Source organism: Pongo pygmaeus, chromosome 16 (genome assembly GCF_028885625.2).
Source record: "Pongo pygmaeus isolate AG05252 chromosome 16, NHGRI_mPonPyg2-v2.0_pri, whole genome shotgun sequence".
Classification (NCBI taxonomy): domain Eukaryota; kingdom Metazoa; phylum Chordata; class Mammalia; order Primates; family Hominidae; genus Pongo; species Pongo pygmaeus.
Window position 1 is genome coordinate 70,977,633 of NC_072389.2, and position 23,152 is coordinate 71,000,784.

The following is a 23,152-nucleotide window of genomic DNA, read 5'->3' on the forward strand; positions in this document are numbered from 1 at the left end:
TTAATGTTGTTTTCATGCCTGCTAACATAACATTCCTTCTGCAGCCCATGGATCAAGGAGTAATTTTGACTTTCAGGTCTTATTTAGAAAATACTTTCCATAAGGTTAAAACTGTCATAGGTATTGATTCTGTGATGGATCTGGGCAAAGTCAATTGAAAACCTTCTGGAAGGGATTCACCATTCTAGATACCATTAAGAACATTTGTGATTCATAGGAAGAGGTCAAAATATAAAAATGAACAGGAGTTTCGAAGAAGTGGAATTCAACCCTCATGGATGATTTTGAGGGGTTCAAGACTTCAGTGGAGGTAGTAACTGCAGGTGTGGTAGAAATAGCAAGAGAACTAGACTTAGAAGTGGAGCCTGAAGGTGTGACTGAATGCAGCAATCTCATGATAAAACTTGAAGGGATGAGGAGTTGCTTCTTATGGATGAGCAAAGAAAGTGATTTATTGAGATGGAATCTATTTCTGATGAAGATGCTCTGAACATTGTTGAAATGACAACAAAGGGTTTATACTGTTTCATAAACTTAGTTAATAAAGCAGTGGCAGGGGTTGAGAGGATACTCTGATTTTAAAAGAAATTCTCCTCTGGGTAAAACAGTATCAAACAGCATTGCATGCTGCAAAGAAATCTTTAGTGAAAGGAAGACTCAATCAATGAGACAAACTTCATTGTTGTCCTCCTTTAAGAAATTGCCACAGCCACCCCAGCCTTTAGCAGTCACCACCTGGATCAGTCCACAGCCATCATCATCGAGGCAGGACCCGCCACCAGCAAAAAGATTACAACTCCCTGAAAGCTCCCATGATCATTAGCATTTTTTAGCAATGAAATATTTTAAAGTTAAGGTATGTACACTGTTTTTTAGAGTAATACTGCATACTTAATAGACTATAGTATAATATAAACATAACATTTATATGTACTGGGAAACCAGAAACTTTGTGTGACTCACTTTATTGTGATATTAGCTTTATTGTGGTGGTCTGGCACAGAACCTACAATAGCTCCAAGGTATGCCTGTAAATTAAAATGATAGGATACTGTTTCTCACATTAGAGTAGGAAAATTGAAAAAGCCTGACATGACCAAGTGTTTGTGAGAATGTTCAGTGACAGGACTTTTTTTTTTTTTTTTTTGAGGTGGAGTCTCACCCTGTCGCCCAGGCTGGATTGCAATGGCTCAATCTCGGCTCACTGCAATCTCCGCCTCCCGGGCTCAAGTGATTCTCCCGCCTCAGCCTCCCGAGTAGCTGGGACTACAGGCGCCCGCCGTTATGCCCTGCTAATTTATGTATTTTTAGTAGAGATGGGGTTTCAGCATGTTGGCCATGCTGATCTTGAACTCCTGACCTCAAGTAATCCACCTGCCTTGGCCTCCCAAAGTGCTAGGATTACAGACGTGAGCCACCGTGCCCGGCCAGACTTTTTTTATACAGTTGGTGGAAGTACTAATTGGTACAATTGATTTGGAGAACAGTTTCGCACTATCTTGTCAAGCTGAAGTTGTATGTCTTTATGAGTTGGAAGTTTTGCTTTTTAGAGAAGCTCTTACACATATGCAGGTGGAGGTAGAATGTTCATTGCAGCAAAAAATTGAAAACAGCCTCAATTTTTGTCAGCTGGAAAAATGGATAAATTGTGGTATATTTATACAATGGCACACTGTACAACAGCTACAATGAATGAAACAGAACCATCTTTATAGAATTAAAGCTTAGAAATATAATATCAAATAAAAAGCAAGTTGAAGAATGATATAGGCAGTATGAAATTATTTTTGTGACATGTCAAATCATACTGTATGTTGTGAATGCCCAGCGTGTTTTAAGTGAATAAAGAAATACAGTGGAAATGACAAACTCCAATCCTGGAGTAGTGGTTACCTGCAAAGTTAGGGCATGTTTGAGGGAGAGGGCATTGGGATTCAGAAATTGTATAATGTATCTGTATCTGTTTTATTTCTTTTTTTAAAAATTGAGGCAAATAAAGCAAAATGCTAATGGATGTTAGATATAGTGGTGTTTGCTATATTTTTGTGTTTGATTTTGCTTGAAATATTTAATAATAGAAATCAGTAAGTCTAAGCTGTTTATTACCACAGTACAAAAACTACTTATAAAGCAGTAAGTTAAATAATCTGGTAACTGTTGACTAATCACAATGGTCCAGGCACAGTGCTAAGTACTAGATATTCAGTAATGAGCAACACATATAAAGGCACTACCTTCAGATTGAGGGAAACAGACAATAGATATGTTAATAAATAATTACCTAGATAAAGTGCTATGAGGGAAATAAAGAGGGTGATGAAATAGAGAATAATTGGTAGAGGCCATTTTAAATAGAGTGGTCAGGGAAGGCTTCCTTGAAGAGGTGATATTCTAGCTGGGTGAAACTTGAAAGATAAAACAAATTGTGCAGAAAGCTGGGGCAAGAACATTCCAACAAGTCCACAGACTTAGAGGCAGGCAAAGGCTTAGTGGGTTTCCAGGAGCAGAAAGGATATTAGTATGTTTGGAGTGTAGTGAGGAATAAGTTAGAGGGAGATGAGGATAGAAGGGTTTGCAAGATGTAGGTCATGTAGAACCTTGTTGCCATGGTAAGGAGCTTGGGTTTTATTGTAAGAGCAATGGGAAACTATTAAAGAGTTTAAGCAGAGAAGTGGCTTTGTAAGATTTGTGTTTCAAAAAAGATTATTCTGGCTGCTATGTGGATTATAAAGGGGCAAAAGTGAACTCTAGAAAACCATTTAGGGAGGCTGTTATAGTAGTATGGGTGAGAGGTGAGGTGGCTCAGTTTAGGGTTGTGGAGGTGGAAGGCCGTGGACACATTTGAGATATATCTGAAGAGAACCTTGAGGCCTTAATGGTCTCGTTGGAGAGGAAGAGAAAAGAATTAATGATTAGTCTTAAGATTTTGACTTAAGCACAGAGTAGATGACAGTACAGTTTACTGAAATGATTAAAACTGGAGAAGAGGTTTAGGGGCCAAAATCAAGAGTCCCCTTTTGGACATACTAGTTTAAGAGTCTTGTTTTAAACAATTTCCACGTGAAAATGTGAACTAGTGATATAACTATACAAATACAGAGTTCAGGGCAGTAGTCTGGGTGAAAATAGCATTTTATAATATCTTAGACTTAATTGATTGCAAAATGCACCACTATTTTATTTTTTTCCCTCATGATAATGAGGGGAAAAATGCTGCTGATTATATTGTGATACAAGCTTTCTTATTACTTTGAGTATTTTTACTTTATTGAAAGAGCTCTCTGAGAGTTTATTTAAACTGTTAATGCTGTTCAGCCAAAGATCATCAAAACACACCTTGTAGTTAAATAAGTTGGGTTTATTGCTTGTTCCAGCGAGGGAAAACACACATCGTAGGGAAACATGTGGTATCTCAGTAAGACGGTGTTAAAAAAGACCTTGTTATATAAGATTTGGGCTTTGATTGGGTGATGGCGGGGGTGTCTAAGGAAGTGGAGTCTGCTATAGATTGGATGTTGACAGAAAGCAGGGACAGTTCTATGATTTGGTATTTTGTGGTTGGCACAGTGACCTGTCATTAGACAAATTTATGCAATGGTCTTGTTTTGTTTCATTTTACCATGGTCTCATAGTAACCTCAAGTTGGTTGGTATTCTTTGAAATTGTCTGTGTCCCCAAAAGCGAGAATTAGAAGATGATACAAACTGATACATACACCCAATTGAGTATTATACAGCTATAACAAGAAAGAGTAAGGTCTTTATGAGCTGATAAGGATTTATTTAGGTGAAAAAAAAAAGCTAGATATATAAGAGTGTATATTGTATGCTACTTTTTGTATAGAAAGAAGGGAAAATAAGAATATCTGTTTTGGCCGGGTGCAGTGGCTCATGCCTGTAATCCCTGCACTTTGGGGAGGCCGAGGTGGGCAGACCACGAGGTCAAGAGATCGAGACCATCCTGGCCAACATGGTGAAACCGTGTCTCTACTAAAAATACAAAAATTAGCCGGGCGTGGTGGCATGTGCCTGTAGTCCCAGCTACTTGGGAGGCTGAGGCAGGAGAATCGCTTGAACCTGGGAGGCAGAGGTTGCAGTGAGCCGAGATCATGCCACTGTACTCCAGCCTGGCAACAGAGTGAGACACCATCTCAAAAAAAAAAAAAAAAAAAAAAGAAAAAGAAAAGAATATCTGTTTTGTATGTTTGTTTGAGACAGGGTCTCACTCTGTCACCCAGGCTGGAGTGCAGTGGTGTGATCCTGGCTCACTGCAGTCTCCACCTCTCAGGCCCAAGTGAACTCCTACCTCAGTCTCTCAAGTAGCTAGGACTACAGGCACATGCCACCACGCCAGGCTAATTTTTGTATTTTTTGTAGAGACAGGGTTTCACCATGTTGCCCAGGCTGGTTTCGAACTCCTGAGCTCAAGCGATCTACCCGCCTTGGTCTCCCAAAGTGCTGGGATTACAGGCATAAGTCACTGCGCCTGGATGAAAATAAGAATATCTAAATATATTTGTGAATTTTTGCAAAACACGTACGTACAGAGAATAGATAAACCAGAAATGAATGAAATGGTTACCGGTACGTGGGAAATAGGAATGTGGTAGAGGAGGATGGGTTTGGGAGCAAGATTTCTGAGGAAATCATTTTATAAAGTTTGAATTTTGAACAATGGGAATGTTTTACATATTCAAAGATAAAATTGTCTTTAAAAAAACAGGCCGAGCTTGGTGGCTCATGCCTGTAATCTCAGCACTTTGGGAGGCTGAGGCGGGCAGATCACGAGGTCAAGAGATCGAGACCATCCTGGCCAACATGGGGAAACCTTGTCTCTACTAAAAATACAGAAATTAGCTGGGTGCGGTGGTGTGCGCCTGTAATCCCAGCTACTCAGGAGGCTGAGGCAGGAGAATCACTTGAACCCGGGAGGCAGAGGTTGCAGTAAACCGAGATCGTGCCACTGCACTCCAGCCTGGCGACAACGCGAGACTCTGTCTCTCTAAAAAAAAAAAAAAAAAAAAAAGAAAGAAAGAAAAGAAAAAAGCAAATTAAATAAACAGAACGAAAAGGACCTAACTGTATATCAAATCGATGACAAAATCTTACAGATAAATTCATCAATACAAATAATATTTGAACACAGTACTCTGGTTCTTTAGTAGATCATGTCCTTTTTAAAAATCAACCTTCCCCCCTTTTAGTGGAATATATTCTAAGGACAAAAAGAACTGCAATTAAATGTTACACTTACAAGGGTTATTTTTCCCTTTTCTTTTTTTTTAAATTGAATACAAATTTTCTGTCGTTTTTCTTATTTTCCACAGGAAACTTCTGTAAGTAATTAGTAGTAGGTTTATTGTTGGTAAAAAATATTGATATTCTAATTCTGAAACTTTTTTGGGATAAAACAAATATATAAATGTACTAATGTTATTAGGAAGATTTTCACTGTAAAAGATATAAATCTTAAATAGCAAGGTAGGAAGAAGCCTTGTAAGAGCTTGAATTGGAAACTTCACTATGACATCGTTTTTTAAATTCCTAACTAGCCCGCTGAAAGATGAACATTGACTGTACCTCAGTGTACTTAGATCATGGCTTCTACATTACCATTTCCAACCAAAGAAACTATGCCTCCTTGAAAAAATGGCTAATTATTCCAAATCTGTGCCAGAGAAAGAACAGTATCCTCAAAAGGTACACGGTCATGTCAGAATCATACAGGAGTTGGTTTGAAGGGATTTCTACTGGCCAAGTTTGTGACAATTTGAACATCAACAAGAGTAATAATGGTAATGGAATTTGGCTGAGTGGATCACAAAAGAAAATCTGTGAGTCGGCGGGGCGTGGTGGATCACGCCTGTAATCTCAGCACTTTGGGAGGCCGAGGTGAGCAGATCACAAGGTCAGGAGATCGAGACCATCCTGGCTAACATGGTGAAACCTCGTCTCTACTAAAAATACAAAAAATTACCTGGGCCTGGTGGTGGGCGCCTGTAGTCCCAGCTACTCGGGAGGCCGAGGCAGGAGAATGGCGTGAACCCGGGAGGCGGAGCTTGCAGTGAGCCGAGATTATGCCACTGCACTCCAGCCTGGGTGACAGAGTGGGACTCTATCTCAAAAAAGAAAAAAACAAAAAGAAAATCCGTGAGCCCATAGTGATAGTAAAAAAGAAATATAGACCAGAGAGGGTACAGGCTGGTGGTGTTTGCAAAGGCACCTTGAGTGATCTAGAGCTGTTCAGTATCTTTACTGTGACAGTTGGTAGATGAACCTATACATGTGATCAAATTGAGTAGAACTTAACACACAGACGCACATGCACATACCTGCAAGCGAATGCAAGTAAAACTGGGAAATCTGAATAACAAAGGTGGGTTGTGTCAATGGCAGTATCCTGATTTTGATTTTATACTATAGTTTTGTAAAATGCTACCAATGGGGGAAACTAGGCAAGGTGTACAAGGGATCTCTCAGTACTATTTCTTTTTAAAAAATTTTTATTTTTGTGGGTACACAGTAGGTGTGTATATTTATTTCTTAGAGCTTCATGTGAATCTATAATTATCTCAATAACAATTTCAATAAAAAAAGAGAGGGAGAGAAGAGAAAAAGGGAAAACTCCTTTTTACAGAAGAATGCCAACTAGAAAATGAAAAAGGAATGATTGAATTAGAAAATTATAATGTTGCCGGGTGCAGTGGCTCATGCCTGTAATCCCAGCACTTTGGGAGTCCGAGGCCAGCAGATCACCAGAGGTCGGGAGTTTGAGACCAACCTGACTAACATGGAGAAACCCTGTCTCTACTGAAAATACAAAATTAGCCGGGCTTGGTTGCACATGTCTGTAATCCCAGCTGCTTGGGAGGCTGAGGCAGGAGAATTGCTTGAACCTGGGAGGCAGAGGTTGCGGTGAGCCGAGATGGCACCATTGCACTCCAGCCTGGGCAACAAGGGAAATTCTGTCTCAAAAAAAAAAGAAAGAAAATTATAATTTTATGACCTCCAGTGTAAAATTGCATCAGGTAAGGATTAACAATGGTTGACCGTACCATTGGATGAAAGAGTATTGTGAGGGAATGGCAGATTACATTATTAGGTAACTTGCTGATTACAAAAGGAAACACTACGGTGGAAAGTTCTGGCAGTCACCTTCTCAATTTAATGATCAAATTTATTGTCACCCTCTAACATAAGGATGCCATAAGTAACCATATCACCTATGAAATATTTTTGTTAAAAATGGTTAATACGAAGGAATGGCCAGACAAATCCAGAATATGATACATTTTACAAGATAATTGGCATGGGCTAATAAATAAAAGTGTAAGTCTGTATTAGATAAAAATAGGCATGACAATCAGGAATGCATGAACCTGGGTTGGATCCTGGATTTTTGTTTGTTTGTTTGTTTGAGACGGAGTCTCGCTCTGTCACCCAGGCTGGAGTGTCTCGGCTAATTGCAAGCTCCGCCTCCCGGGTTCACGCCATTCTCCTGCCTCAGCCTCCTGAGTAGCTGGGACTACAGGCGCCTGCCACCACGCCCGGCTAATTTTTTAATGTATTTTTAGTAGAGACAGGGTTTCACCGTGTTAGCCAGGATGGCCTCTATCTCCTGACCTCGTGATCTGCCCGCCTCGGCCTCCCAAAGTGCTGGGATTACAGGCGTGAGCCACTGCGCGGCCGATCCTGGATTCTTTTTTTAAAAGTGTAAATGTAGTGGCTTCAGGATAACTACATCAAGAGTGCCATCAAAATTCGCAGTTTATTTCTTCTTTCCCTGAATCTGGGCAGGCCCTCTGGCAGCTTAGTGAATAGAATGCTGGAGAATGATGCTGTGACCAGTACCAGGCTTACTCTTCGTAAGAGGACTGCCAGCTTCCACTTCTTCTCTCTTAGAGCACTTGCTCTTGAGACCTTCCCTCTCGGAACTGAGCAGTCCTGCTGCGGGAGACCCAAGCCACATGGAGTGGCCAACTGTAGTTATTCTGGTCTTAGCTGAACTCCCAAATGACAACCAACAACAATTATGAGCTAAGTGAGCGACCCATCTTGAATGTTTCAGCCCAATATACTATAGCCCCAGCCAACATTACATGGATTAGAACTATATAGCTGAGCCCCAGTCAACCTGTAGAATCATGTAGGATAATAAAATAGTTGTTTTAAGTCAAGTTTTGGAGTGGTTCCGTGCATTACAATAAATAACAAAAACAATTGAACATCTTTGAGACAATTGTTCATGTAGATTTTTTATTAGATAATATGGAATTATTGTTCTTAGGTATTAGAAAGCTTTGGTAATTATACAAGATAATATAATTTCTTAGGAGAGGAAATATTTGGAGGTTAAGTATGATGTCTGCAGCTCATTTTGAAATAATTCAGCAAAAAACTATGCATATAAAAAGCAAATATTGGGAGCTTTCGTTATATTTTGTAGAATGGAGGCTAACCCCACCCTAAAAAAACCAAATATGACATTTAGGAATCAATTGGTAGAAGGTATATGAGTTTTCATTATATTATACGATTTTTTCTTTTTTTTACTTGAGACAGGGTCTTGCTCTGTCGCCCAGGCTGGAGTTCAGGCTGGTCCCAAACTCCTGGCATCAAGTGATCTGCCTGCTTTGGCCTTCCAAAGTGCTGGGATTGCAGGCGTGAGCCACCACGCCTGGCCTAGTTTTTCAATTTTTTCGTAGATTTAAACGTTTTCAAAATAAAACATTGGGGTGAAAAGGATCACATTAAAAATACACAGAGTTTTGGGGTTCCCCGGCAGCCACCAGTGTGCTCAGTGATTTGCTAGAAGGATTCATGGGACTTAGTATATAATTGTACTCATGACTAAGGTTTGTTACAGCTGGAGAATACAGGACAGGATCAGCAAAGGAAAAAAAGCACAAATGGAGTCTGGAGAAATCCATGTATAAGCCTCTTTATCATTCTTCCTCCTGTGAGGGGGTATACTTGAGCACACTCCACCAGTGACGAAAAAATGCAATGACTTACGTATAACATTTCTGCCCAGGGAAGCCCGTTGGTGATTGAGTTCCCAGGATTTTTTTTTTTTTTTTTTGTGACAGAGTCTCACTCTGTCACTGAGGCTGGAGTGCAGCGGCCCGATCTTGGCTCACTGCAACCTCCGCCTCCTGGGTTCAAGCAATTCTTCTGCCTCAGCCTCCTGAGTAGCTGGGATTACAGGCGCACGCCACCATGCCTGGCTAATTTTTGTATTTTTAGTAGAGACAGGGTTTCACCATATTGGTCAGGCTGGTCTCGAACTCCTGACCTCATGATCTGCCCATCTTGGCCTCCCAAAGTGCTGGGATTACAGGCATGACCCACCGCACGCGGCCAAGTACCCATGATTTTTACTGGGGGCTTGTTACTTAGGTAACCTCTGCCTAACATGTACCAAAATTTCAGACTCCTAGAAGGAAAGTTGATATTCACCATAAATCACATTGTTTGTAGGCACAGTTTAGGAACATTGGACCACCCTTGTTAGTTAGGGGATGGAAGAAAGCCAAGTTTCTAGATAGATGCCAGTCGAAGGCTGATCTTGGAAGCAGGCCCTTTTAAAGACTGCAGCCTCAGGCTTGCTATATTAACTCTTTTGCACACATACTAATCACATAAATATGAAGATAAATACTAATGATTTGAATGAGAAAGGAAACTCTTGTCTAAAGGGTTAGATAGCAGGTAGTTTATTGTGAACTCTTTGTAGTTCTGCCAGAGATTCTGAAAATGGGATGAACTGATTTCAGTTCACTAAACAGTTATTGAGGCATTAGGTATATGGAGATGAATAAGACACAGTCCCTGCCACCAAAGAACTCAGGTCAAGAGGGGCAGTTAAACTATCAAAAATGATTATGGAACAGTGTGTTAAGTATTATAGTAAAGGTGAATAAATACAAAGTAGGAAGGAAACTGTTGATTCTGATGTTAGGGTGAGGAAGAGAGAAGAGGAATTAACATTTAACCTGAACTTTGAAAGAGAAGTAGTGTTCAACAGGCATGGAAACTTAGATGGGCACTCTAGTCAGAGGAAGAAAAGCAACCGGAATGTGAATTCTTACTAGTTGCCAGGGTCTGTGTGCGCTATTATAATTTAATCCTTACAACAGACCTGTGATGTAAGTGATTTTATTGTTATTTTTAAAATGATGGCTGGGCATGGTGGCTCATGCCTGTAATCCCAGCAGTTTGGTAGGCTGAGGTGGAGGATTACTTGAGCCCAGGAGTTCGGGACCAGCCTGGGCAACATAGTGAGACTTGTCTCTGCAAAAAATTTTAAAAAGATACTAGCCAGGCATGGTGATGTGGACCTGTAGTCCCAGATACTTGAGAGGCTAAGGTCGGAGGATCCTTGAGCCTGGGAGATGGAGGCTGCAGTGAGCTGAGATTGCACCACTGCACTCCAGCCCTGGGTGACAGAGGGAGATTCTGTCTCAAAAAAAAAAAAAATGATTAAGATGATTTGAAAGTTTTCCTATTCCCTTTTCCCTCTTCACTCGTTTTTTTGAGACAGGGTCTTAGTCTGTCACCCAGGCTGGAATGCAGTTGTGCAATAAAAGCTCACTGCAGCTTCGACCTCTTGGGCTCAAGTTATCCTCCCAGCTTAGCCTCCCAAGTAGCTGGGACCGCAGGCATGCACCACCACACTTGGCTAATTTTTTTATTTTTGTAGAGACAGGGTCTGTGTTGTTCAGGCTGGTCTTGAACTCCTGGGCTCAAGTGATCTTCCTGCTTAGGCCTCCTGAAGTGTTGGGATTATAGGCATGAGCTGCCTTGCCCAGCCACTCTTTCTCTTTTTATTTTTATTTTTTATTTTGTTTTTTTTTTGAGACGGAGTCTCGCTCTGTCGCCCAGGCTGGAATGCAGTGGCGCGATCTCGGCTCACTGCAAGTTCCGCCTCCTGGGTTCATGCCATTCTCCTGCCTCAGCCTCCCTAGTAGCTGGGACTACAGGCGCCCACCACCATGCCCAGCTAATTTTTTGTAATTTTAGTAGAGACAGGGTTTCACCGTGTTAGCCAGGATGGTCTCGATCTCCTGACCTCATGATCCGCCCACCTCGGCTTCCCAAAGTGCTGAGATTACAGGCGTAAGCCACTGTGCCCACCTTTTATTTTTTAAAAGAATTAGAGACAGGGTCTGACTACTTGTCATGTTCCCCTAGCTGCCTTTGAACCCCTGGGTTCAAGTGATCCTCCCACTTCAGCCTCCCCAGTAGCTGGTACTATAGGTGCATGGCACCAGGCCTGGTTGTTCACTCCTCTTTTCATAAGCAAAGGCACAGTTTCTTTTCTTGTAAGAGATGGGCTAGGTTGTGTAGATTGAGCTTTCTAATAAAAACAACTGAAAGTGTTGAATAAAAATGTCTTAAAAACATCGAAAAGTTAACAAGGTAGAAATGAAATTGGGAACTCAGATAAGCTGAACGTGGAAACAGCTTTTGCCTTGCGAACATTTGCTCAACTAAGTGAACTCGTACTTTGGTTTTGACAGCCCGACAGGGCGCAGGCAGTAGAAGTAAGGTCAAAGCCCAGCCTGGTGTGGTGGCTCACGGCTGTAGTCTCAGCACTTTGGGAGGCCGAGGTGGGCGGATCACAATGTCAGGAGTTCGAGACCAGCCTGACCAATATGGTGTAATCCCATCTCTAGTGAAAAAAAAAAAAAAAAAAATTTAGCTGGGTGTGGTGGCGCACGCCTGTAATCCCAGCTGCTCAGGAGGCTGAAGCAGAATTGCTTGAGCCCGGGAGGTGGAGGTTGCAGTGAATTGAGATGGCGCCACTGTACTCCAGCCTGGGCAACAGAGCGACATTCCGTCTCAAAAAAAATAAATAAATAAATAAGGTCAAAGCCCAAGACCCACCAAAGGTGTAACATGTAATAGGAAATCTTCTCCATAAACTGTATTTCAGAGAGGACTATACACTTAGGGTTAGGATGAACTAGAAATAAGCCCATTCCATCTGCTTGTCTCCAGTTGCCTTAACACTTAGCTAAGTATTAATAGAAGAAAAGGTCCTTGAGAAGTTAAAACTGTAAGTTGGCTCTCAAAGGTTATGTAGCCCAAATTCACACAATTTAGGAGAACCAAAATTCTAAACTTGAGAACCCTCAAGCCATGAATTTAGTTTAAAGTGGCCTCAACTGGTAGGACCCCTAGGTCCCTGGCAGAAGCAAATGCAGATCGATCCTCTGTAGTAGCTATGCTGATATCAGACAAAATAGACTTTTAGGCACAAGTGTATATTTAGAGATAAAAAGGGCAGTTCATAATGATAAAAGTTTCAATTTACCAGGAAGATATAACAATATTAAGTTATATGCATCTAGGCTGGACACAGTGGCTCATGCCTGTAATCCCAGCACTTTGGGAGGCCGAGGCGGGTAGATCACCTGAAGTCAGGAGTTCAAGACTAGCCTGGCCAACATGGTGAAACCCCATCTCTACAAAAATACAAAAATTAGCTGGGCATGATGGCAGGTGCCTGTAATCCCAGCTACTCAGGAGGCTGAGGCAGGAGAATCGCCTGAACCTGGGAGGCGGAGGTTGCAGTGAGCCAAGACTGAGCCATTGCACTCCAGCCTGGGTGAATTTTTCAAAAAAAAGGAAAGAAAATATTAAACAAGTTCATATCAGATAAAATGGATAAATTCCAAGAAATAAAGACAGTTTCTATAAAAGAGATAGAAAACCTGGATAGCCCAGTAACCATTAAATACATGGATTCAGTAGTCAAAAATCTTCCCACAGGGAAACTTGCAGGTCTAAATGGCTTTACCTGGAAGTTCTACTAAGCATTTAAAGAAATAATTGCAGTCAATAATTATTTGTTAATCTGTTGCTATATAACAAATCACCCAATATGTAGTGGCTTAAAGCAACAATAATCATTTATTGTCTCTCACAGTTTCTGTGGGTTAGGACTTCAGGAGGGGCTCCGTTGGGTTGTTCTGGCTTGGAATCTCATGAGGTTGTGGTCAGATGACAGCTGTAGTTGAGGAACACAGAAAGCTAAGCCCACAGAAGAAAAACAAACACGGTGACACTGGGAAGGAGCTGCCTCTTGCTTGTTAACCTTGAGCTGGAAGTAGGAGGTGGGTTGTTTCTCATCCACTGGAAAAAGTGTTAATTAGTTTCACTTTACATTATCATGCTAAATTGAAGGTATGTAGCAACTTCGGGGAATCAATGAGCAGTTTGGAGAATTTTGACCTCTCTTGTTTCCTTTGGGGGTTGAGAGAGTCTGGAGCCTCTAAGTTAGAGACACAGGCACAGCGTGATTCATTTTCATTCGCCACCTGCAATCCTCTGCCCTTTCCTCTACCTGTTGGAATTAATTTATCATTCAGGTTGTAGTACAGGTCTCACCTTTGGTGGAGCTTTTCCCCACCACTCTATTCCCGTTGTGCTCTCTCTCTCTCTCTTAACTCTGCTAACACTTACTGCCTTTTACCACCCTTTTCGCCTTGACCATATGTTTCTTAGTAACTATTTGATATCTTCTCACAGAAAGTGCCTCATCTGTCCCACTGGAGCCTCTGTTCTACAGCTCAGGGATTGAGTCCTGGAGATCTGTGTGTTCTCCTATCATATCTCACATAGCACCTTGCATGACTGGCCATATTCAGAATGGACTAATTCAGTACTTGATTGTTTGCACAGTTAGAGCAGGTTAGGGTCCTTCTTGCAGGAGTCTGCAGTCTTAGATAGGTACAGACAGACATAGAGAAAGCCTACAGAGATGTGAATAAATGACTAAATATATTTCTGGGGGAGGCACAGAGTAGGAGGTTGAGTCCTTATGGGAGAAGGATGAGGGGAAGAAGCCCCTTGTTTAATCTCATTTTTTCTCTTCATTAAAATGCCTTCTTGCATCCTTGGTCTCTTTTCACAGAACCCTGCCATCAGCATCACTGAAAACGTGCTGCATTTCAAAGGTCAGTATCCCAGCAAATGCTCCCATCTCTATACATAGTTAAGGAGGTGTGGTGGCGGTTTCCCTTTTTTAAAAAAAATGTATTTGTCTTATTTGTTTTTTGCTGATGTTCATTCCTCTGATCCTCATGAGGTAAGCTAAATTGGTTTGAAATATATGATTAGAAAAGTCAAAGAATTTGTTTAAAATCCTGTTTCCCCCATGGAGAGGCAGTAGATACAGTGAAGGAAAACAAAAAAAAAAGAATCTTGGGTTAGAAATCAGGAGACGTGTCTTCTAGCTCTAATTCTGCCACTATCTTGGACAAGTTATTGACTTCTCTGGACCTGTACAATGAAGATGCTGTGTTTTAATCTGTGTTTCTCAAACTCTGGGACCCGTGGACACCTAAGAATCTTTCCACAGGACTCTCAAGGGCTCATGGATCCGAGTTTGAGAAACGAGAGGAATTAAATATGGTCACTTTAAGTGATATTTGGCTCCACTGCAGCTGTGAACACAGACACACATACAGCTACTGATTCCATGGCAGTACTTGATTATGAAGTGGCCATCTAGATGATCCAGAATATGCTGCTTTTTTAAAAAAAAAGATTATTATGAAAACACAAAATAGAAAATTTATTTATTTATTTATTTTGAGATTGAGTCTTGCTCTATCACCCAGGCTGGAATGCAGTGGCACGATCTCGGCTCACTGCAACCTCCGCCTCCTGGGTTCAAGCAATTCTCGTGCCTCAGTCTCCCGAGTAGCTGGGATTACAGGCACCTGCCACCATGCCCAGCTAATTTTTGTATTTTTAGTAGAGGCAGGGTTTCACTATGTTGTCCAGGCTGGTCTTGAACTCCTGACCTCAAGTGATCTGCCCACCTCGGTCTCTCAAAGTGCTGGGATTACAGGCGTGAGCCACTGTGCCTGTTTTTTTTTTTTTTTTTTTTTTTTTTAATATTTTTCTTTTTAAACATTTAAAAAAATAATCATTATTTATTACATCCCTTCTCACCATTCCTAAGAAATTTTCTTGATGAGACTTTGTGGCTCTCTGATACTAGATTAGCGACCAGTTTGAGAAACACTACACTCTAGATGATGTCTCAGGCCTTTTCAACTGACAGTCTCTGATTCTGTGATTCTGCCTCCATCTGCCTTCTCCTCAGTCCCTCAGCAGATTTACTGCACTACTGGAGAGGGTGGGATTTGCATTCACTGTCACCCAGTGGGGTAGGATTCTCTCTGTTCTCTGTTCCAGTTCCTGGGATTATTGGAGCATAAAGAGTTTCTGCTTTATGTGAAATTCCAGCTACTGTAATATACTTGCATGAAAGTACAGCCTGGCTTTTGTATCTGATTTTCAAGATGAGAGTAGTCACCACTCAGCTCAGGTTTTTTGGGAATTATATACATTTACATGAAATTTAAAGTGATAAAAGCATATCTTGCCACTTAGACCTTATATACTGTCCTACCTTAAGGAATTTATTGTCACAGAGAATAATTGCTACCTGTAGGGAATATTAGGCAGGTTATTAGTCTACATATGGTCAGATAAGGGAAGAGAGTCCCAGAAGGGAACCAAATGGTAAATGAATCAGAGAGGAGAGTGGAAGGGAGGTTCAGCAGCAGCTGCTGGGTCCAGCAGTCACTGGCATCTAGGCATGGTGCCAGCTTGAATTGGGGAAAGGAGCCATGTCAAGGATAGGGATGGGGCATTGGCCAACTCAGCTACTTCCCTCCTAGTTCCACCTGTCCTTCATGAGCTGCAGAAGATTGTATTTCTTTTTCCTTGTTCCATTTGGGATGTGCTAAAGGAGGAGTCAGTTTCTGCCTTCATTCTCTCTCCCTGGTTGCGAGGTTTTAGATTCAGAGCTGTCCAAGACAACCCAGCATTTCCATGTACGCTGCAGTCAAGATGATACACCCACCAATTTTTGTCTGCTCTAGATTTAGAGCCAAAGTAATTGTGAAAGTTAAATTTATATCCGTGTGGCCCCTTTGGCATTGCTTTCTCTGTTCTTTTTCCTGCCCTGTTATTTGTATGGGGTAATCATCAGGGTCACAGTGGAAGATTGGGTAAATACTCCGAAACTGACATCAGAGGATATATGGAGATAAACTTATGTTAAAGATTTGGCCTATCTAGCTGTTGAGGAGCTCTGCTCACAAGCCCCCACACATTTTAACAGGACCCATTAAGATTTGTGGACTACGTTGCTTCTTGGCCTTTTGGCTACAATCAAGTATAATATTTGTGCCAGGCACAGTGGCTCATGTCTGTAATCCCAGCACTTTGGGAGGCTGAGGCGGGTGGATCACAAGGTCAGGAGATCGAGACCATCCTGGTTAACACGGTGAAACCCCGTTTCTACTAAAAATACAAAAAATTAGCTGGGCGTGGTGGCAGATGCCTGTAGTCCCAGCTACTCGGGAGGCTGAGGCAGGAGAATGGTGTGAACCTGGGAGGCGGAACTTGCAGTGAGCCGAGATCTCACCACTGCACTCCAGCCTGGGTGACAGGGCAAGACTGTCTCACAAAAAAAGAGTGTAATATTCGCATACTTAGGAAAGAACTGCACCAAGCTGGCTTTTGGATGGCCTTGCTCTGCTCAAGTTTGCAGTAACCCACATTTCTTTCTTTATAGCTCAAGGACATGGTGCCAAAGGAGACAATGTCTATGAATTTCACCTGGAGTTCTTAGACCTTGTGAAGCCAGAGGTATGTTCTTTCCTTTCTCACTCCCGTTCCCGTTTTAGGAAATGAATACCAGTAGTTTAGTGAAATGGGGAGCAGGGTTTGTGGAGAGAAGAAGATAAAAACCAAAGGGGAATAATAGAGTTCTTTTATTTGGAACAGAGCCCAGGTTTTAGCTGCAGAGGAATGGGAAAGTCAGAGACCCCAAGTTGAATCAGGGCCATGCCATTTATTAGCGGTGTGATCTTGAACAAGTCTCTTCACTTCTTCGAGTTCCACTGTTCTCATGTGTTAAATGAAGGTCTGGACTAAATGATCTCCAGGCTTCCTTCCAGCTCTGATATTCTCTGGTTTTAATGATGGCAGAGGAGTATGGCACCCGTTGAGAACAGAGTTACGTAGGGTGGTTGAAGCCCCCACCAGGGGTTACTTTCATGTGACTTTGCCACAGGTGCAGGTGAGAAAAATAGAAATCAGAAAGGGCGAAGGCAGCTGGTCTTCAGAAAGAATGCTGCAGATATCATCAAAACTTCCCTTCCCTTAGAGCCTGAAGAAGCTTCTCTCACAAGCAGGGAAGAATCCAATAGATGGGGGTATTTTGGCTTCTGGAATTACACTTAGCTCTGGTGGCTTGAGCTTCTTGATTTCCCTGTGCAGGTACTCAGTTGTTTTGAGAAATCATGAATAATAACCAGTGGTATAGTGGGCAGAGAACCTGTCATGGAGCTTCCTTTGGAGAAAAGGGACAGGCCATGTAGACAAACAATGAGCTGGAATGGCCTATAAGAATTTGAGTTTAGTTGGGAAGACTCCCCAAACTGACCCCTGTGAAAAAATCTGTAACTGATCCAATACAGTTCTGATCTTGATGCAGGTGTTTCTAAAACCGGGGTCTGCTGAGCCAGGACAGTCATTTTCATGGGAGGAAAATTTATAAGCTGAGGGTAATTGGATGCAGTACCCTTGAGAGGGTGATTGGACATAGTACCTTGCGTGATGTGGCTGTGGCAGGAGGTTCATGCTAGTTCCCTCCAGCCTAACCAGGAACTATTTGCCTTTCTTATTCTGATATCCTCCTGTGTCATTCACTGGGGGAATCAGAGAAGGACATTATGTTCTTACCAGTTCTCCATGCCAGCCCTTGGTCTAGATCAACCTTTTTGGCACCAGGGACCAATTTTGTGGAAGGCGCTTTTTCCACAGATGGTGGGATGGGGATGGTTTCAGGGTGATTCAAATGCATTACATTTATTGTGCACTTTATTTCTATTATTATTACGTTGTAATATATAATGAATACAACTCACCATAATGTAGAATCAGTGAGAGCCCTGAGCTTGTTTTCCTGCAACTAGACAGTCCCATGTGGGGGTGATGGGAGACAGTGACAGATCATCAGGCATTATAGTCTCATAAAGAGTGAGCAACCTAGATTCCTTGCATGCACAATTCACAAGAGAGTTCATGCTCCTATGTGAATCTTATGCCAACATTGATCTGACAGGAGGCAGGGCTTAGGCGGTAATGCAAGTGATGGGGAGCGAGTCTAAATATAGATGAAGTTTCACTCCCTGGCCCACCACTCAGCTCCTCCTGTGTGGCCCGATTCCCAACAGGCCATGGACCAGTATCGGTCCGTGGCCCAGGAGTTGGAGACCCCTGGTCTCGATGTTCCCTTTGCATCAGGACTTTGCAGGACCAGAGAAAGAAGGAGAATAAATATATCCTTCAGCTTCTCTGTACGGCGCCCCTGGCATGGTGCTGCTTCAGGGAACGGAAGAGGGCATTCTCACATTTTCACTTTCTCTCCTAGCCTGTTTACAAACTGACCCAGAGGCAGGTGAACATTACAGTACAGAAGAAAGTGAGTCAGTGGTGGGAGAGACTCACGAAGCAGGAAAAGCGACCACTGTTTTTGGCTCCTGACTTTGATCGTTGGCTGGATGAATCTGATGCGGAAATGGAGCTCAGAGCTAAGGTTAGTAAGGATCCTAGGATCTAGCCATTGAGGACAAATCATGGGGAACCCACGTTATTCAGGCCACTTCGGATACCTGTCAGGGTCTGAAAGAATAGCGACAAAGTTACAAATTCATTTAAAGACCTGGTGACGTGATTTTCAAGAGGTATTGGCTATGTATTTTGTAGACTGTCCTTCAGTTGAAATCTGTCTGATGTTTCTCTTACAGCTAGACTAAGGTGATAGCTATTGAGGAGAAGACCACTGAAGTAAAGTGCAATTCTTATCATATCAAGAGTACATACGGCTGGGCGGGGTGGCTCACGCCTGTAATCCCAGCACTTTGGGAGGCCAAGGTGGGCAGATCACGAGGTCAGGAGATCAAGACCATCCTGGCTAGCACAGTGAAACCCTGTCTCTACTAAAAATACAAAAAATTAGCTGGGCGTGGTGCTGCATGCCTGTAGTCCCAGCTGTCCAGGAGGCTGAGGCAGGAGAATGGTGTGAACTCGGGAGGCGGAGCTTGCCGTGAGCCGAGATCATGCCATGGCACTCCAGCCTGGGCAACAGAGCAAGACTCTCAAAAAAAAAAAAAAGTACATACTGTCAATATGACACATCACTGTGGTTATTAACCATGGGTCAGCTGGCTTGAGGTGACGCTTATCAGGTTTCTCCACTATAAGGTTATTTTCCTCTTGCCACTCCTTGGAAGGAAGTCACTATGTGTAGCCTACATTTAAGGAGCAGGGAGTTATGCTTCCTGTCCTTTAGATGGAGTATCTACATAATTTATTTGGAATTCTTCTGCATAGGAGAATAATTATGCATGTCTATTGTCTCCCATTTATTTATTCAATCATTTATTTATATCATGTGAGTACATGGGTATTTATTTTATACTTTGAGTTATAATCTAATATTATTTATTTTGTTGCTCAAATCCTTCCAGCTTTGGCACTAACTGGCCTTTGGTTATGTCCTCATCCTGCCCATCTTTCATTTGGCTTTTGTATCTTTTTGAGAAAGCACCATCATTGTGGGACTGTTTTTTGTTTTTTTGTTTTTTTTTTTTGAGCACTTCCTTACTTTCTGGCACTATAAGCTGCTCCAGGCTTATCTTGTATGTATGTTTCCTGCTCTAGCCCTGGAACAGCCATTTCTTCAAGGAGCTCTGTTTTTATTGTGGAACAGTATTGGAAACCAAATCTGGGTGCCGGGTATGCTCATTGCTACCGGGTTGCCATTGCTTTTAAGTTCTCTTCACTGACAGAATAAGAAAATATATGTTTGGATACTAACCCATGCATACACATACACTGTAAATATTTCTGTATGGATCCATCTGTATCTCTGTTAAGCTAAACGTGAGTTCATACTGATGTTGGAAACATGATCTCAGCTTCTGGAAAAATTATACTAAAATTCTAGAAGTCTTGAAAAATAAAATAGCAGTCTACCTCCTGCCTTAAACTTCTGTTTTATTTCTCTGACTGCGACAGATCTTCTGGCTGTCCTTTCCAGCTTTAAGATTCCAAGGTCACTTGTCAGTTTGGAAGCCAGCTCATTGGGTTACTTTTGTGAACAATGGACGGGCATCCTGTGATGCTAGTGCTGCTTAGTAAGCAGGAGTCAGGCGTTTGGCCCTATGACCTAGAATATTTTTCCCAATGATGCACTGACCCCAACTGGAGGAGTTGGCTTTGAGGGAGTCAGATTACTCAGCCAGCATATGGACTTTTGCAAGCATCTGGGAATTCTAACTTGTGTTCTTGGAAAACTTTTGTCTAAATTCTAGGAAGAAGAGCGCCTAAATAAACTCCGACTGGAAAGCGAAGGCTCTCCTGAAAGTAAGTTGCGCTGCTGCCATGGTAGTTACCAGTTAACTTGTGCTAGTGTTGGAAGTATGGATAATTGTGATGTGGCAGGAAAGCTAATGATTTCATTCCAGTGAGCTGTGTGGGTGAGTTTATGAAAAAGCTTTTAGGTCCAGTACTTAAGGTCTGCACCACCCGCGTCAGAATCCTTACCTTTAATGTGTCCTTTGTGTTTTGGTTGTCATTTCATGAGTACACCAAGGCTAGTATAGCAGAATGAAAGAACTCCTGGACTGGCCTCATGGCAGATGGCAACCAAATCCTGCAGAGACTTGTGGAAATGACTGCATGGGTCCAAGGCTACACTCCTTCAGCCTGGTGTTTTTCTCCCAGCTGAAATCTCAAAGGCTGTATGATACATAAGTGTGGTTGTCAGCCTGAAAGATGGAGAGTATTCTGTATAGTCCTGCTATTCATTAACCTTTAACAAATCAATTTCTGTTTCCATCTAACCACTTTAAGCAGGAAGCTCTGTAAGTGTATTATCTTCTGGGTGATGTAGTTAGATTAAATTCAGCAGCTATCTGTTAAAGTCATGCTGTGTGGCAAGCATTGTGCTGGGCCTTTGACTAAGAGCCAGAGGGATCCATCGTAGCGCCTATACTCAACAGGGCTTAGCAGGTCTATGTAAAACTACCTCTGAAAAGCAGAATGAAATAAGTGCTTCTTACTTGTTCTAAGTTGAAATTTTTCAAATTTTAGTGGTACTTATCCAGCATGCCATAAATAAGGGAGGGGAAAGTTTTGGAGCAGTAGTTTTCAAACTGTGTTTCATGGTGCCCCAGGGGGTTCCCAGAGATGCTTTGGAGGAGTAGATCACACAAACAGGTCTACCTCAGTCAGAGCAGCTCTCTTTTGAGTGTTATGTGTTGGCATTCTGAATAAGGTTTCTTTTGATAAGGAATTTTGAAAAATTTTTGAATAGCGACTACCTTAGGGGAATATTCTTTTAGGGAAGCCGAGGAGGGGAGAGGATCAGTGGAGGCAAAGAATAACAACATAAAAAAGCCACTTTGAGATTTAAATTAATGTTTTGGTGTTTTAAAGGGATAAACTTCAAAAATAGATAAAAATTCTAATATATGGATTTTTTGGGTGTTAGGTAAAGCTTTAACTGTTTTACCCAAATTCATAAAGTTTTCTGAACAAAGAAGTTCTTTATGGTGGGGAAGTGTAATAGATTTTTGTAGTTTTGAAGAAGAAACTTTTAATTAGCTAAATGTTGCTAGAAGTCTGACATTTTTTGGAGTCTTAGGATAAGGCTGTGTGTGTGTTTTTGTTTTTTTTTTGAGTTGGGGTCTTGCTATGCTGTCCAGGCTGATCTTAAGATCCTGGGCTCAAGTGATCCTTCTACCTCAGCCTCCCAAGTAGCTGGGATTACAGGCATATGCCACTGTGCCTGGCTTAGGCTGCTTTTGATTGACCACATTATTAAATGTGATTATTTGAGGACCAACCAGATGTCTTTGCAGAATCTGTAGCCTAGGAATAAATATGTAGCAGCAAAATCTGAACACCATAGATCTTCTCTTAAGAACTGTCCTTTTCTTTACCCTACTCCTTTGACTCAACTATGACTCTGTCAAAGCCTCTTGTTTCTTCCTTTACTCTGTAATTGGCTGTATCTTCATGAATCTTAGGCTGCAGATAAAATTAATGTCCCTTATTTTCCTGCATGTTGGTTTGAAATTGTCCTGCTTTGGTTATGTCCTCAGTCTGCCCATCTTTCAAAGCCCAGATCAGGCCAAGTATGATGGCTCATGCCTCTAATCCCAGCACTTTGGGAGACTGAGGTGGGAGGATCTTTTAGGCCAGGAGTTCGAGATCAGCCTGGGCAACGTAGCAAGACTGTGTTTCTACAAAATATAATAGAATATAAAATTAGCAAGGTGTGGTGGCACAGACTTGGGAGGTGAGGTGGGAGGATGAGTTGACCCCAGGAGGTCAGGGCTGCAGAGAGCTGTGGTCACACCACTGCATTCTAACCTGGGAACACAGTGAGACCCTATCTCAAAAAAAAAAAAAAAAAAAAAAAAAGCCCAGATTAGATACCAGCTTTATCCATGTAGACTAGCTTGATGGCCACTTCTCCAGCCTAATGTTGTTTTTTCACCTTGAAAGTTTCACAAGACATTACTTGTCACTCCCCAGCTGGTATTACAGTTTTTAGATTGTAAGCTCTGAGGGCAGCCTTGAACTACCTTTGTATCCCAGTAGTTCTTCTCACAGTACCTTGCACATTGTAGGTATTCAGTTAATGCTTGGTTGAGTGAATATATAACCAAATATCAGGATTGTTTTTATCATTTACTATATCTGTCTCTCTGAGCTAGTTTGACCTCAGTGACCTTAAAGCAATTCCAGAAAAGAAGAAACTATGGATTATATTAAGATGACTGGAGGGCCAGGCACAGTGGCTCATGCCTGTAATCCCAGCACTTTGGGAGGCCAAAGTGGGCGGATCACCTGAGGTTAGGAGTTTAAGACCACCCTGGCCAACATGATGAAACCCTGTCTCTGCTAAAATACAAAAATTAGCGGGGCGTGGTGGCGGGTGCCTGTAATCCCACCTACTCGGGAGGCTGAGGCAGGAGAATTGCTTGAACCTGGGAGGTGGAGCGTGCAGTGAGCTGAGATTGTGCCACTGCACTCCAGCCTGGGTG

The 23,152-nt window shown here is 42.0% G+C and overlaps 1 protein-coding gene across 1 annotated transcript in view; it reads left to right on the forward strand.

The window, feature by feature from the left end:
* HACD3 (3-hydroxyacyl-CoA dehydratase 3) overlaps positions 1–23,152 on the forward strand; it is a 48,015-nt gene that overhangs the window by 7,928 nt on the left and 16,935 nt on the right. The window contains exons 2-5 of the mRNA XM_054450234.1: positions 13,921–13,963; positions 16,603–16,676; positions 18,466–18,630; positions 20,411–20,462. Coding sequence (XP_054306209.1) covers positions 13,921–13,963; positions 16,603–16,676; positions 18,466–18,630; positions 20,411–20,462 — 334 coding nt within the window. The remainder of the gene's footprint in view (positions 1–13,920; positions 13,964–16,602; positions 16,677–18,465; positions 18,631–20,410; positions 20,463–23,152) is intronic.